Genomic DNA, 16,103 nt, shown 5'->3' with positions numbered 1-16,103 from the left:
TTCTCCTCTCCCTGCTTCTCAGTTAAACATATTAATAAACTTTGATCAGATATATTGTGAGTACTAGCTGTGGGCTAGGCATACAATTAAATGAGATAATCTTTGTCTTCCAGGAATTTACAGACATGTAAGCAAATAAACAGAAATCACAGAACAGTGATTCTGTTCCACAATAGAAATAACTAAAAGAGAGGGAGCATGGCGGTATAAAAGCACATACAAAGGCAAAGAGGTCTGAAATTGAGCCACATACATAGGAGTAATAAGTAACTGAGCATTGTAAGGCATTAAATGAAAGGTTGGGCAAAGCAGATGAGGCAGAGAAATGGGCCAAGGCCACATCGGGAAAAGCCTTGAACACCATTTCTCTATCCAAAGAATAGGGTGCCCAGGAAGGGTTTTAAGCAAGGAAGGGGTATAGTTAGTCTTGTACTCTTTTTTTTGGGTGAGAGATGGCTGGATGGCATCACCGACTCATTGGACATGAGTTTGAGTGAACTCTGGGAATTGGTGATGGACAGGGAGGCCTGGCGTGCTGTGATTCATGGGGTTGCAAAGAGTCGGACACGACTGAGCGACTGAACTGAACTGAGGGGAGGGGCATGCAATGCAGCTTTTGGGATTTTAGTTCCCTGACCAGGGGTCAAACCTGGACCCTTGGCAGTGAAAGTGCAGAATCCTAACCACTCGACCACCAGGAAATTTCCTAGGCTTGTACTTTAGAAAGCTTAATTAGTTGCATTATGAAGGATAGTTTTCATGGGTAGGGAATGAAGGGAAGGCCACAGGGCAGGGGTTAGGGAGCGGGTAGAGGATGGGTTATTTGGAGGCAAAGAGATTTTGCAGTAATTCTTTTAGGAGATCCTGAGGACCTGAACCTAGTCAGCAGGAGTCAGGGAAGAAATAGATTCAAGGGATTGGGTGAGGGGTTTCAAATCACTCGACCGTGACATCCTGACTTTCTCGTGTGGCCCCCTTTGTCCCTAGAGAGAAAGACTCTTGCCAGAGTCTAGCAAAAAAGAGTGAGGAGTCCATAATGGAGAGTTCACAGCCATGGCAGGTCAGAGGTCATTTCATCCCCCTGTTCTCTTCAGGCTGGAGCACACAGAGCATGAGATGACCAAGCTCACGGCTGCCTTCACCAGGTTTGACCAAGATGGGAATGGCGTCCTAGATGAGAAGGAGCAGAAAGAGATGCGGCAGAACCTGGAGGGGGAGAGGGTGAGCCCAGATGGCTCGTGGAGAGGCTACAAGGAAACTGCTCATTCTCCTCTTCATGCAGTACACCCAGAACACAAACCAACTTGGAAATCCTCCAGTGGATGGGCGGGAAAGAACTGTCTAGAATAGTGGTTCTCAAATGGCTGTGTGGTAGAACCCCCTGGAGAGCTTTAAAACATCCTCATGCTCAGGCCACACACTGCAGACCAGGATCTCTGGGGGAGTCAGTGGGGGGGTCAGCCATCATTTGTTTTCAATGTGGTTCTGCCAGAATTGGACACTGGCTGATTTTTTTAATTTAATGTATTTATTTATTCATGGCTGTACTGGATCTTTGTTGCGGGCTTTCTCTAGTTGTGGTGTGCAGGCTTCTCATTGCGGTGGCTTCTCTTATTGTAGAGCGTGGGCTCTAGGACATGTGAGCTTCAGTAGCTGTGGCGTGTGGACTCAGTAGTTGCAGCTCCTGGACTCTAGAGCACAGGCTCAGTAGTTGTGGTGCATGGGTTTCGTTGGTCCATGGCATGGTGGGATCTTCCCCTATCAGGGACTGGATCCACATCTCCTGCATTGGCAGGTGGATTCTTTACCACTGAACCACCAGGGAAACCTCATCAAACATTTTTAAAGCTCCCCAGGTGACTCCAGTGCATAGCCAAGGTTGATCATCTTTGCTCTAAAACACAGCCTGATGGAGAAAAGGACCAATTGCCGAGGAATCTCTGACAATTCCTTCAGAGCACTTGCCTTCTCCTTGGAGTTCTCAAACTCTGACCCTTAGCTGCCCCTCCTATGCCTTTTCATCCCTAGCCTGCATAGACCAAAAAGCCAAGGGCTAAAGGAGCAGTGCCAGGACACTGTCCCTCCTCTCCCTCAACAGAGTTGGCTTCTAGTGAGTGCCTCATTCATCAGTGCTTCACGGAGCTTTTTGTTTCTCGGGAAGGTGATTCTCTCCCAGAGGTTAGGCCAGCTTTGTGTCCAGCACCACCACTCTGATTCTGTTGTCTCTAGAGTTTGAGGGGAAAAGGGAATAGAAATAACTAAAGCCCAAGGCCTGGTCCTGAGAGCCCATTAGAGAAAGTGATGGAGCGGGAGCTGATGACTTCCCAGAGTCATCTTCTCCCTGACCTCTGACTTCCTGATCAGGTGGCCATCCATGCTGAGATTGAGAACCTGGGCTGGTCCATTGTGAGGAGCCCACCAGGCGAGTCGAGTCCAAATCAGGCTGCCAAAGCAGGTGGCTGGGTTTCGGGAGAAGAATTCTACACGTAAGTGCAGCCAGGGGGCCCAGGGCTGACTGTGTTTATGTTGTCCTACCTTGAGTTTCTTTCCACAACCTTCCAACTCTCTATCCTACCCCAGGGAAAACCCCTGCCCCCGCTTAATTCTCCCAGCACCACTGGGCCTTACGTTCCTTGCTCCCATCCAGGCACCCCCTGTTGTGTACCCCTTCCCCTGGAATCACCCAGCTTTCCAGACACACGTTTCTGCTCCTTTGGTCTCTCTCAAATCCTGCACAGGCTCACAAGGAGAGTTTTGCAGCTGGAGACTGTCCTGGAAGGAGTCATGACCCAGGTTGATGCCATGGGCTCAAAGCTGACGATGGTGGAGAGGAAGGGGTGGCTGGCTCCTCCTCCAGGCGCAGTGAGTCCTTCACCTGGCTCTTCTTGGCTCCCCACAGCTGATTTCTACCATCTTTTCCACTCAGTGGATGAAGGCAAAAATTTTTTTGAAAGACCAGAATTTCAGGCTCCTGGGGCAACATGTTCCCAGTAGTCAGTCTGTCAGTGGAGGTCGGGGGGTGGAAAGAACTGAAGTTGGTTTCTCAGGCCTGAGGGTGGCCTTAGCCTCCAGGAGAGGGTCTGGGGTTGGAGAAACAGATCCAGGTAAAAGGAAAGTCGGACACAAAATCCTCCTCCAAGTAACCTGTCCTTTTTTTCTTCCAACAGGGGGAACAAGGCATTTGGGAGCACCTGCAGGCAACCCCAGCTGTGACTCCAGCCCCCTGGGGACTCTAGGGCAGGCAGAAGAGTAGTGGGGGAGGGGTCCTAAAGCTTCAGACAGCAGGTTCCTCTATCACCGCCTCCCCGGAAACTCCCCCAGCACACACCCTCCACTTCTAGGGCAGTGAGTGCAACCACTGCTGCTACCAAGCCCCACCTGTGCCTAGCCTTTTGAGCCAAGGTTTCTGTGTGTAGCTGTGTAGCTCTATGAAATATTTCCTGCTGGGCCTCTCACCCCCGTGTGCTCTGAACTCTGCTGTGATAATTTTTTTTTTAAGTCAGTAACAATAGAAGAAAGAAGGGTAATAACTTTCCTGAGCATCTGGATAGCCATGATTTGTGAAAAAAGTAGAAGCTGAGAGAATAGCAATATCTAGATGTCTTCTTACTTGCCAATGAACCTTTTCCTCTGTGTGTCTTGAGGACAACTGCCAGCAACCATGGGGTTCACTTCTTCTCCATTGGGTTTTCCTGTGAAACAGAAGGGGAAGCCAGAGAAGAGGAGACACTTTCTTGTGTGGGGAGAGTACAGAGTTGTAGAGGAGTTGGATTGGTGACCTCCCTCAGCCTTCCCCAGCAAAGTCCAGGAAGGCTCAGTGGCAAGCCTGCCTCCAGACGTGCCACTGAACAGGGAGTTGGTATAAACCAGAACAGAACTGAAGCCTGGAGAGAAGCTGGCCAAGAAACGACCTCAGGATTCTAGGATCTTTGGATAAAATGTGGGGGACTCTGATTCTCTCCTTCCACAGGACATTGTGGGTTTGCCTGGTGATTATCAATAAAAAAATCCTTAGGAAAACCAGGACTTTGCACTTGCTTTGGGGATGGCAGGAGAAAGAAGAGGGGCTGGAACTGTGACTAATCCTTGTATTAATACTAGGGCTGGAGAAAGCTCATCCCTCCTGGGAAGTGTAGAGCTGGGGCAGTGACAGTGTGAAGAAGCTGGGCTGCCCCAGGAGTCCTGAAGGAAAAACTTCTGACTCATAGGAATGGTTTGAAATTGTGGACTCTATGATTGTCCTACTGGAGGAAGTGGAGGTGGTAACCTAGGGTGTTCTGGCCCTTAGAGTGAAGAGAATAAGGTGTGTGTGTGTGTGTGTGTGTGTGTGTGCATGCGCACTGTTGGGTGTGGGCAGTGAGAGTGCAGATGGAGAATATCCAGAGATAAGACAAAAAAGCTCCTACACCAAGACTTCGGGTGAATAGGCCTGCATCTTTACACCTGCTATATATCCCCTCTCTCTTCCCTTGTGATCTTTATTCCTCCCTCATTTTGCACATTCCACTGCTCCCCACTTTCTTTTTTCACCCATTCCCTTCACCCATCCCTGTTTTTCCATCCCATCAAATACATTCCAATTGTATTTGAAACAGCTGAATGCAATTAAGAATACCAGACTGTATCCTCAGTTCTGAAAAATTATAACTGGACTTCCCTGGTGGTTAAGACTCTGTACTCCCAATGTGAACACACGGGTTCCATCCCCTACAGGGTTGGGGGAACTAAGATCCCACATGCCAGGTGATGAGACCAGAAAAAAAAAATTATAATCTAAGCTTTCTTCAAGAAAGGTTATAGCAACGGAAGAGAAACAGGTGCCAGTTTGCAGTTTGAAAAAAAAAAGGCCCACTGAGTTGACCTTAATCTAGGACATCGGAAGTGAAGTGAAGTGAAAGTCGCTCAGTCCTGTCCGACTCTCTGCGACCCCATGGACTATACAGTCCATGGAATTCTCCAGGCCTGAACACGGAGTGGGTAGCCTTTCCCTTCTCCAGCGGATCTTCCCAACCCAGGGATCAAAATCAGGTCTCTTGCATTGCGGGTGTATTCTTAACCAGCTGAGCCACAAGGGAAAACCAAGAATACTGGAGTGGGTAGCCTATCCTTTCTCCAGGGGAACTTCCCGATCCAGAAGGTTTCCCAGAGCCTGGATGAGACTATATTCAAAAGCATGGATTTTCTGAGCAGTCTTTCAGCGACTAATACCGGCCAGAGTGAGGATTCTCTGGGGAGGGGCTAACTTGTCTCTTTACCACTTTATAGTCAGCAGGTTACACTGGGCTCGACCCATCCCAGAGGTCGTGGGTCTTACTAGGCTAAAGATACTTCCAGGGAGTGGCCGCGGGATTGAGCGCATCCTTGGTTCCAGATGTCGGACCCTAGGAGGCGCATTGACTCACGAAGACTATTTTTAGCTTTAAATTTGGCTTAGTGCTTACGCTTGGTTGTTATTCATTGCTTGAGACATAACTTAGCCCACAAGCGCAGAATCACAGGCCATTGAACCCAGGGCGGGCAGGGGCGGGGAGGGCGGGGCACGCCCAGCGCGCATGCGCAGCACCTCTCAACCGGAAGCACCGCGGGGGCAGGGCAGGGCAGGGCATGGCGGCGGCGGCGGCGGCCGAGGGTGTCCCGGCGATCCACCGCGAGGAGCCAGTTCGAGGTAGGCGGAGTGGACGGGGATGAAGTGTCCGGTCGGAGGCCTGAGTCTCCGGGTACGGGCCCGAGATGCCGGGGCTCACCTGGTGGGAGCGGGCAGATCGGAGGGGAGCGCCTGTGTGTGCGCGTGTTTCCTCTGTCAGGGCAACTGAGAAGGAGTGGCCGCGAGGTCAAGTGTGGACTGAGGCCGGTGCAAGGGAGCAGAAGCATGAGGCAGAGGCCCGTGAGGCAGGGTGAGGCAGGAATGAAGTGAGGGACTCGGAATTATGGCACATGAGAATGGAACCGATTTGATGGAATGAGGTCAGGTGGAGGGGTGTGGGGAGAAGCTGCTGTGTCTGGATTAGGACCGGGGCAGGGCGGGGCACTTACTCGTTCTCCTTTGATTCAGATGATGTCGCCGTGGAGACTGCAGAGGAAGCAAAGGAGCCTGCTGAGGCTGACATAAATGAGCTCTGCCGGGACATGTTCTCCAAAATGGCAACTTATCTGACTGGGGAACTGACGGGTGAGGCGCGGGCCGGATGGAAGCGGGTAGTGCCGGGCACCACCCGCTGGAGTGGTTTGGGGTTTGGCACCGGCAAACCGGTGAGGTGTCAGCGTCAGTCTGCGGCTCCCTCCCCTACCCCATAAACCTCAAAACATGCCTGTTGGAAGTTTGGGGAGGTCAAGAAAGTGTAGGAAAGAAGTCCCTCCCGTCCCTGGAGAAATTCAGGAACACAGGATAAACAGCAAGGTCCTACTATGTAGCACAGAGAACTATATTTAATATCCTATGATAAACCATAATGGAAAAAAAGTAAGGAAAAAAGAATATGTGTGTGTGTGTATATATATATATATATGGCTGAGTCACTTTGCTGTACAGCAGTAATTAACACAGCATTGTAAATCAACTGTACTTCAAAAAAAAATTTCGATGCAGAAACACATAAGAATACTTAATACAACCCTGCAAGTCTCCATAGTGTAGACTGAATCTGAGAAAACGAAAAAGAATTCATCAAGAAGTGCTTCCTTGGGGGAAGTGTATTTTGAAAGGGATTGTAAAGAATATAAGAATTGATCGGCCGAAAATTGGGAAATGATTAGTGAGTGAGGGGGTATAAGCAAGCTGTTTGTTTGGCTAAAGAGATGTACTTATTAGGTTAAAGGGAAATGGGGAGTGACCAGCAAAATTTGGGGTCTATTAGGTTGGTCTGACGGAGAAGGCAATGGCAACCCACTCCAGTACTCTTGCTTGGAAAATCCCATGGGCGGAGGAGCCTGATAGGCTGCAGTCCATGGGGTCATGATGAGTCAGACAGGACTGAGCAACTTCACTTTCACTTTTCACTTTCATGCATTGGAGAAGGAAATGGCACCCTACTCCAGTGTTCTTGCCTGGAGAATCCCAGGGACTGGTGAGCCTGGTGGGCTGCCATCTATGGGGTCGCACAGAGTCGGACACGACTGAAGCGACTTAACAGCAGCAGCAGCAGCAGGTTGGTCTGAGGATTTGATGACCCACTCCTTGAGACATGATTAATTTTTTGTCCAGTTTGTATTTCCAAGTGAAGCATAACCCATGTGTGGAGGAAGGTCCAAAAAATGAAGTCTGGGTCAAGTGTAGCTTTTCATACTACTACTAAGTCACTTGAGTTGTGTCCGACTTTGTGCAACCTCATACACGGTAGCCCACCAGACTCCCCCATCCCTGGGATTCTCCAGGCAAGAACACTAGAGTGAGGTGCCATTTCCTTCTCCAGTGCGTGAAAAGTGAAAGTGAAGTCGCTCAGTCCTGTCCGACTCTTGGAGACCCCATGGACCACAGCCTACCAGTATCCTCTGTCCATGGGATTTTCCAGGCAAGAGTACTGGAGTGGGGTGCCATTGCCTTCTCATAAGGGTCTGTTATAGTGTTTCACTTCCCCAGGAAGTTGCTGTGAGCTAAATTTGTGAACCAGAATCTATGAGAAAATGCTTGATGTAGAATAGGAGGGGTTGTGAGTCTCCAACAGCCTATTTATTTGTTTATTTCTGAGCAAGAGAAACCAAGCAATAAGATCTAGATTTTATTTTTTAATTTTTTTTAAATTCCAAAGACTTGGCAGTGCTCCCATTCTTGCAAGGCTCTAATTGACTAGAGTTGGGCATTGTCTCCTTTAAATGGACCAGCATGGTGCAGTTTGTCCCCACTACTCCCTGTTTTCTCCCTTTTACTGAGACCTGGTGTCAGTTGCCATTTATTACTCTTCTTATATTGTTTTTTAGTAGTGGTACAGAAATGGTTTTCTGTACCAATGTCTATCAAAATTGATAAAGTAAATGATAGACTAAGACGGAGAAGATCATGCTGTTCCAAGAAATGAGAGTGTATTTCTTTGTAGAAGTGAATAATCTTGTGTTTAATATGCAAACACCTGGCTTGCTTCACTCATTTAGATAATATTGCTGGCTCCCGGGTATTTGAGTGTGTCACTGTTGTTTGAAAGAGATGAATTTGATAGCATTGAGAGTGTGGATGTGGAGGAGAGATGGAATAACAACATTTCAGATGAAAAGATATGGTCTGTGACAGAGTGATGGTAAAAGGAGTGGAGAGAGGGGCATGGACCCAAGATCATTACGGAAGTGGCATTTACAAGACTTGTTGAAGTGGATATTGAGGGATGGGAGCAGCTAAAGACATGTCAGAGGTTTTAAGCCAGTGGTGCCATCAGCCAAAATAGGCAAGTTGGAAAGAGGAACCATGTTTAGTGTGAAAATAATATTTGCAGCTTGGGCTTTGCTGATTTTAGGTATTACTGGGATATTCGGGTGACTGTTACCAAGACATTCAGGTGACTTGAATATGTGAGTCTGGAGCTCAGAGTGTGCTCAGAGCAGGAGAAACAGATTTGGGAGTCACCTGCCTAGTAGTGTGAGTTTAGGATGTGTAGGAAGAGATTGCCAAGGAAGACCTTAGAGGTAGATAAGACCTGGACTGAAATCTCAGGGAATGCCTGTATTGGGCAATTAGTTTTTATTAACAGTACTTAAAGTACCTAGATTTACAAATGATTTGTTATAAAATTAATTTAAAGTGGATTGTAATTTCCCTATGATTGTCATTCTTATCTATACAGATACTTTTTTGAGTTTGAAACTCAAAAACTCTGGGAGCGCCATAGGAATGTGCCGCCTATGTAAACATCAGCCATGAGTCACAGCTGAGGAAAAGCAGAGACCTGATAGTTAAGGAGGTTGGATGAGAAGAGATCTGGCACAGACACTAAAAAAGCAGTTAGGTTAGAAAATGCTATAGCAGCCAAGGAAAGGAGCAGTTAGATTAGAAAATGCTATAGCCGCCAAGGAAAGGAGCAGTCCGTGGAGAGAGGGAGATCAGTAGTGTCAGATACTATGGAGAGGCCCAGGAGGATAATAACTGAGAAAAGGCCAAGGATTTGGTAATTAGGAGAGCACTGACAACCTTGGAGCATGTGATTTCTCTGGGTGTTGGGGACAGAGACCAGACAGGAACGATCTATACCCGAGAGTGTGGTGAGGAGGAAGCAGTGAGTGTAAGTTACTCTTTCAAAAGGGTTAACAGTGAAGCTCCTTTACTTTACTGAGCGAACGATGTAGGTGTAGAATACAGGGAGTGCTTTTGGGCTGGAGGAAACTGGAATATAGATAGAGAGGAAATTGCCAGGATGGAGAGAAAATTTGGAAAGGCAAGGGAAAGGAGATGGTTGAAGAGAGGCTCTGAAGAGAAGGATTGGGATCAGGCACACAGGAGAAGAAGGAGGCTGTCATGGCAAGAATAGGAACACTTCTGCCTCTTGAGAATTTATTAAGGTACAGAGAAATTTAGAAGTGAGGTAGAAAGATTGAGGCAGTTTATGTAAGTGGGCTTGACTTTTGGGAAAGTTGGAGTAAAAGCCATTTGCTTTGAGTAGGGATGGGGAAGGGAACCAAGGATGTAAGAAGCAGGCAAATAGTTTGCAAAAGTCAGTGTATATATAAAATGGAATACAGAATCAATAAATGAGTTACTAAGAAGCGTTGAGGTCCTGTTTGACTTTATATATATTTTGACATATATTATATGTATCTTTTCCCCATCTCATCTACATTTATTTGCCAAGCTGTTTTTTTTCCTTATTTTATTTTCAATTGATGGTAATTGCTTTACTATGTTATGTTAGCTTCTGCCATACAGCAGTGTGAATCAGCTCTAAGTGAATCAGCTCTAAGTATACATATGTCCCCTCCCTCTTGAACCTTCCCCTCTCCCCTCACCCCTAGGTTGTCACAGAGCACTGGGTTGAAGTTCCCTGTGTTACAGCAACTTCCTACTAGCTCTCTGTTTTACATATGGTAATGTATATGTTTCAGTGCTACTCTCTTAATTTGTCCCAGCCTCTCCTTACCCCATATGTCCACAGGTCTGTTCTCTATGTCTCTATTCCTGGCCTACAAATAGGTTCATCAGTATGATTTTTCTAGATTCCATATGTATGTGTTTATAAACAATATTTGTTTTTCTCTTTCTGACTTAACTTCACTCTGTATAACAGGCTCTAGGTTCATCTATCTCAGTAGGACTGACTCAAGTTCATTCCTTTTTATGGCTGAGTAATATTCCATTATATATATGTACCACAACTTCTTTATCCCTTCATCTGTAGATGGACATCTAAGTTGCTTCCATTTCTTGGCTATTGTAAATAGTGTTGTAATGTACATTAGGTCAGTTCAGTTCAGTTCAGTTGCTCAGTCGTGTCCAACTCTTTGCGACCCCATGAACCACAGCACGCCAGGCCTCCCTGTCCATCACCAACTCCTGGAGTCCACCCAAACCCATGTCCATTGAGTCGGTGATGCAGTCCAACCATCTCATCCTCTGTTGTCCCCTTCTCCTCCTTCCCTCAATCTTTCCCAGCATCAGGGTTTTTTTCAAATGAGTCAGCTCTTTGCATCAGGTGGCCAAAGTGTCTTTTTGAATTATGGTTTTCTCAGGGTATAGGCCTAGTAGTGGGATTGCTGGGTCATATGGTAGTTTTATTCTTTGTTTTTTAAGGAATCTCAATACTGTTCTCCATAGTGGCAGTATCAAGTTACATTCCCAGCAACAGTGCAAGAGGGTTCCCTTTTCTCCACATCCTCTGCAGCATTTATTGTGTGTAGAGTTTTTTAAAAAATATTTATTTATTTAGCTTTGGCTGTGCTGAGTCTTCATTGCTACACAGACTTTTCTCTAACTGTGGCGAGTGGGTGCTACTCTCTTGTTGCAGTGCACAGGCTTCTCATTGTAGTGGCTTCTCTTTGTTGTGGAGCATGGGCTCTAGGGCACTCGGACTTCAGTAGTTAAAGCATACAGGCTCAGAGTTGGGGCTCACGGGCTGCTCTGCAGCATGTAGGATCTTCCTGGATCAGGAGTTGAACTGCTATCTTTTGCATTGGCAGGTGGATTCTTTACCACTGAACCACCAAGGGAGCCCCATTTGTAGATTTTTTTTGATGATGGCCATTTTGACCAGTGTTGAGGTGATAACCTCATTGTAGTTTTGATTTGCATTTCTCTAATAATGAGCAATGTTGAGCATTTTTTCACATGTTTATTAGCCATCTATATGTATCTGTATTTATTTATATGATGTCATATTGTAGGGAGACCAAGACTGCTTCATCTCCCTTTTTCTGGTACATGAATTTATCTTTTCCCTTTCTAACTACGATCCTGAAGCTTCTGGATTTTATTTGCTTTAAATATTTTGCCAGCTGTTGCCTGAATTCCTACCTAGACATTTAGAATACATATGTGTGTACATAAGTTGCTTCACTTGTATCCTACTCTTTGTGACCCTATGGACTATAGCCCTCCAGGCTTCTCTGTCCATGGGATTCTCCAGGCAATAATACTGGAGTGAATTGCCGTGCCCTCCTTCAGGCGATCTTCCCAACCCAGGGATCAAACCCACGGCTCCTGCAGCTCCTGCACTGCAGGCAGATTCTATACTGCTGAGCCACCAGGGAAGTCCTAGAGTACATAGGCTGAGTATAAATGTCATAGATCAGAATTGGCGTGCTTCTTTGATTCCCTAGATCCTGCCTTAAACTGCCATTTGGTAGTTAATTCCACATTCTAGTGATCTACACAAATCTACAAGGTATCACATCTTCTGTGTTTGTTTTAAAGCTACCAGTGAAGACTATAAGCTCCTGGAAAATATGAATAAACTAACCAGCCTGAAGTATCTTGAAATGAAAGATATTGCTATAAACATTAGTAGAAACTTGAAGGACTTAAACCAGAAGTGTAAGTAATAATTTACAATTAAACGTGTTTGTTTGTATTCAATGTTCTTTTGTGCTTGGGGCAGTGGAGAAGGGCAGGGAGCATGGTCTCTCTCCTCAGGTAGCTCGTTTTCTAAAAGTGAATTACAAAGTTAAAGTGAATTTTTTCCACTCTGAGGATTAGTGTGCTTTGGTGGTACAGTTATTTCTGCTTCTGAATCTCGATTTGATCCATTTATTTCCGGAAAAATGGGGAAGAGGAAAGGTGCCCAGATTCTAGTGAATTAACTTAACAATGACATCCATAAAAGACTACTTTATAAACAGAAAACCATAACATATATAATCATAAAATGCTACTTTAGTTGGTAGAATATATTTTCCTGTTGACTTACATTTGTGTTCCCTGTCTATAGGGCCCTCCTTCTTGGTCTGGGAGTACCTAAGAAACTGAGTCAGTAATGGAAAGATTGCTTGAGAAGCAAGGAATTTAAAAGGAAAACTAGTAGATGAGAGACACTTAACTTTGTTTAGGTAACCAGTCATGCCTGATCAGCTTAGCTACTGTCTTCTAAGGCATGTGCCCTGCCAGTGATCAGAATCATGTCACTCCATCTACTCTGTCTTAGGCAGAGCTGAAGAGACACTAGCATGCTTACTTTCCACCTTTTTCTGCATTCCTTGTTGATGCTGTATAAATCCTGGTCTGTCTTTGTTTTTAAAGATGCTGGACTGCAGCCTTATCTGGATCAGATCAACGTAATTGAGGAGCAAGTAGCAGCTCTTGAGCAGGCAGCCTACAAGTTGGATGCATATTCAAAAAAACTGGGTAACCATTTTTATTTGTTTTGATTTGATAAAAGCACCCTCCTGCCAGTATGACCTTATATAATATGATAGTTAACATTTACAGTATGCCTACAGTGATCTATTTTAATCTTCACAAAACCTCTGGAGAGTAACTTTTTATGACTAGTAGTAATAAAATAACATTTCCTGAGTGCTTATTAATATATCAGGCACTGTTCTTAATATTTTGTGCCTATTATTTTTTTTATCCTTTAATCTCAGAGGTAAGTACATGATTTTTAGCCCCATTCTATTGAAGAGGAAGCTGTGGTTGAAGGAGTTATAACTGGCTTAAGGACAGCAGAGTTGCACAGTGAAAGTGCTTAAGGACACAAAGTTAGTGTATAGAAAAGCTGTATTCCAAACTATGTCTGATTGATTTCAAAGCTCAAGCTTTTAATTGTGGTTCAGCAGGCTGAAGCATCTTTAATAATGTAGATACACATCTCAGAAATAGAGTAAGCAGTCCAATCAAAGCTTTCTTAAGGGGTTACTTTTCCTTTAAGGAAGAAACTGGTACTAGTGTTGATGCCTTGCTACCTGACTCTGGCTCTTATATCCATGATTAAAAATAACACAGTTGTTAAAAAAAAAAACACCACAGTTGTTTTTATCCTAGATATAATTTACATGTTATTTTTAGTCATTGACAGTTGTTGACTACTTCAAGCGATTGGTTTGTAGCAGACTGAGATTTGACATGGATGGTAGTTAATGTTGTCCACAATTAAATTTACTAAATGGTGACTGTGAACTTTAGAAAGCATTGTGCCAGATGCTTTCAGGGTTTTAAAAAAAGAGGGAATCTATAACGTTAAAGGGTTTACTTGAAGGTCTTTTAAATTCCTATATCTTTCAAAATTGTTTTCCTAGCATGTATGAGGGATAGGGATAAGAAAATAAAAGGAGAAACATACTTGAGATTTCAGTCTGGCTCTCAGAGAGTGCCTGGGACAGAGCCTGGAGGGGCAAGGGCTTCCTATGCTTTTCTAAGGCTCCTGGTGGCTCAAGTGCTAATAGGTTTGCTTAACCCTGGTAGGGTGTCTGAGCAGGTGCTGTTGACAGGGTTAGAATGTAGGGAACTCATGTTAGATTCTTGGTTATGTGTGTGGATATTTAACTCCTTATCTTAAGTTGTGCACACTGGTTATATTTGGACAGATATCCAAATATCTGTCCATAGCTAATATGATAGTTAGCATTTTGGTGTACCTGTAATTTGGATACAATTTGGATAGCTACAAGGACTGAAGTTAATAGATATATTTTTAATGTAACAGAAATTTTTGAATTTGCCTGGAAATGCTAACTAAAGAGTATCTTTGTAAGAGCTGATTTTGTTTTTTTATGTTTTAATTTTTGGCCACATTGCACGGGCATGTGGGATCTTAGTTCCCTGACCAGGGATCAAACCTGCCCCCTCTGCATTGGGAGGTGAAATCTTAATCACTGGACCATGGGGGAACTTTTTTTTTCTTTCTTTCTCCCTCTTTCTCTTTTTTTGTAAGAGCCAATTTTAAAAGATATCTCCCTCCTCACTGCAGAAGCCAAGTACAAGAAGCTGGAGAAGCGATGAAAAACTACTGTGGGAACAGTCTTTTTTAATATGGGAAGAATGTTTTATAAGACCTGAATCTTGAGGTTGATGAATTGTCAAAACTCCTCAAAAGGCAACTATGCTGGTCATCCCAGAAACATCGCAACATTGGAGTAAACTGGAGAACTGTGGCTATCCCTGGAGGAACTTCTTTTGAGGCAGAATCCTCAGAAGCTCAACACTTATAACTCCTTACCTCTTACTTGAATGCTTCATCATCCATTCAGGACAGAGAGTTTCTCAAAGTTCAGATAAATCTGGGCCTGCCAGTAGAATCAAATGAGAGGACCTCTTTTCCCTGGTAGCAGTTGATTACTATATTATTTTCTTAAATGGTTGGTTTTTGAGTTACTGTGTGAAAGGTGGTTTTTTTTCTATCAAGGATGTAATGTATTGCTAACAAGATTCTAAATTAAAAAAGGAAAACAAAACAGTCTTGTTCTTGTCAGTTTATTACCTTGTGAATGTCAGTAATTTACTTTTCCATACATTGCAAATAACAGAAAAATCTTAAAACCATCTCAGGCCAAGTCTTCTAGACTGAACAGAAACACTGAAAGGAGTGTCGCTGCGATAGCTTGGGGTATGAGATGGGCCCCTCTTGTCTCCCCTTTATTAGTCAGATGGCTAGAGATGGATGACGTCTTGGCATGTGTGCTATCTTTTGGAAATATAACAGGATGTGTATGTGTGTGTAGGTGGGGAGGTGGGGCTGCCACTCAGGCTGCTACTCAATAAGTAAAGCATTTTATAAAATATCTTTCTACTTGTGTCTGCAGAGTCAGGGGAGCTTCCGGGAACCCGAGTGTATTCCTTTCAGACTAAAGACATCAGAGATACCAGTCTAGTTTGGAAGACAGTCAATCATATCCAGAGTTGGGTATCAGCAGTTATGAAGGTGACTGAGGTCCCCAATTCCATTTCCAAAAGAGTTCTTAACTCTGTAATTTCCCACCATTTAAGTTCTAGAAGTCCACCATGATCCTCTGCTTCTCTGAACTATTGCTGTGGTCTCTTCTCATCTTAACTATGCCTCTACATAGTAGTCTACACTGCTAGCAGATCAATCTTTCTAAAGTGTAAACTGGCCACATTACTCCTGCTTGGAATTCTTTCATGACTTCTCATGGTATCTTTGAAAAAGCCAGACTTTTTTTTAAAACTTAGAACCCAACATTTTAATAAGTATTTCATATTACTTTTGTGTTTCTGAGGAAGTAGTCAAATGTAATTCTCTTTGGTTCTTTATTAAACTTTCTGTAACTGTTTTTCATATAAGATTCAAATCTTTGGCTAGATACACACCCTGACACAAACTAGCATTTTGAAATTGGTATCAATATATAAAGGCAACAACATCCCCAATTCTATTCAGGGTTCTAAGGTAAAGCTGAAAATACCATAGTTTTAATCTTTCATTCTATTAATGTATTACATTTACTGATTTGTGTGTGTTGAACCATCTTTGTGGGCTTCCCTGATAGCTCAGTTGATAAAGAATCCGCTTGCAATGCAGGAGACCCTGGTTCAATTCTTGGGTCGGGAAGATCTGCTGGAGAAGGGATAGGCTACCCACTACAGTATTCTTGGGCTTCCCTTGTGGCTCAGCTGGTAAAGAATCCGCGTGCAATGCAGGAGACCTGGGTTTGATCCCTGGGTTGGGAAGATCCCTTGGAGAAGGGAAAGGCCACCCACTCTAGTATTCTGGCCTGGAGAATTCCATGGACTGGGTCAC

General features: G+C 44.4%; 2 protein-coding genes across 3 annotated transcripts in view; both read left to right on the top strand.

The window, feature by feature from the left end:
- The window catches only part of PKD2L1 (polycystin 2 like 1, transient receptor potential cation channel), a 48,427-nt gene extending 44,810 nt beyond the window's left edge, over positions 1-3,617 (top strand). For both annotated transcript variants that reach the window (XM_055424876.2, XM_055424882.2), the window contains 4 exons: positions 1,095-1,221; positions 2,365-2,486; positions 2,739-2,862; positions 3,168-3,617. In XM_055424876.2, coding sequence (XP_055280851.2) covers positions 1,095-1,221; positions 2,365-2,486; positions 2,739-2,862; positions 3,168-3,236 — 442 coding nt within the window. In that variant the 3' untranslated portion in view covers positions 3,237-3,617. The remainder of the gene's footprint in view (positions 1-1,094; positions 1,222-2,364; positions 2,487-2,738; positions 2,863-3,167) is intronic.
- Positions 3,618-5,544: 1,927 nt separating this feature from the next.
- On the top strand, positions 5,545-14,817 carry BLOC1S2 (biogenesis of lysosomal organelles complex 1 subunit 2). Its single transcript, XM_055424884.2, has 5 exons — positions 5,545-5,665; positions 6,053-6,169; positions 11,825-11,944; positions 12,647-12,751; positions 14,316-14,817. The coding sequence occupies exons 1-5, from the start codon at positions 5,605-5,607 to the stop codon at positions 14,345-14,347; spliced, it is 435 nt and encodes a 144-aa protein (XP_055280859.1). The 5' UTR covers positions 5,545-5,604; the 3' UTR covers positions 14,348-14,817.
- The last annotated feature ends 1,286 nt before the right edge of the window (positions 14,818-16,103 follow it).

This window comes from Moschus berezovskii, chromosome 12 (genome assembly GCF_049115385.1).
Source record: "Moschus berezovskii isolate FMDL1 chromosome 12, NW_MosBer_1.0, whole genome shotgun sequence".
In the NCBI taxonomy this organism is placed as follows: Eukaryota; Metazoa; Chordata; class Mammalia; order Artiodactyla; family Moschidae; genus Moschus; species Moschus berezovskii.
The sequence above is the reverse complement of the archived record's forward strand: the minus strand, read 5'-3'. Positions and strand labels throughout refer to the sequence as shown.

What these genes read in the sequence shown, in the direction of transcription:
- BLOC1S2 (XM_055424884.2), top strand. Translation starts at nt 5,605, where the DNA reads ATGGCGGCGGCGGCGGCGGCCGAGGGTGTCCCGGCGATCCACCGCGAG. An exon ending in TCTGACTGGGGAACTGACGG is followed by an intron (nt 6,170 to 11,824) that starts GTGAGGCGCGGG and finishes TTTGTTTTAAAG; the next exon opens with CTACCAGTGAAGACTATAAG. An exon ending in TGCATATTCAAAAAAACTGG is followed by an intron (nt 12,752 to 14,315) that starts GTAACCATTTTT and finishes TCCTCACTGCAG; the next exon opens with AAGCCAAGTACAAGAAGCTG.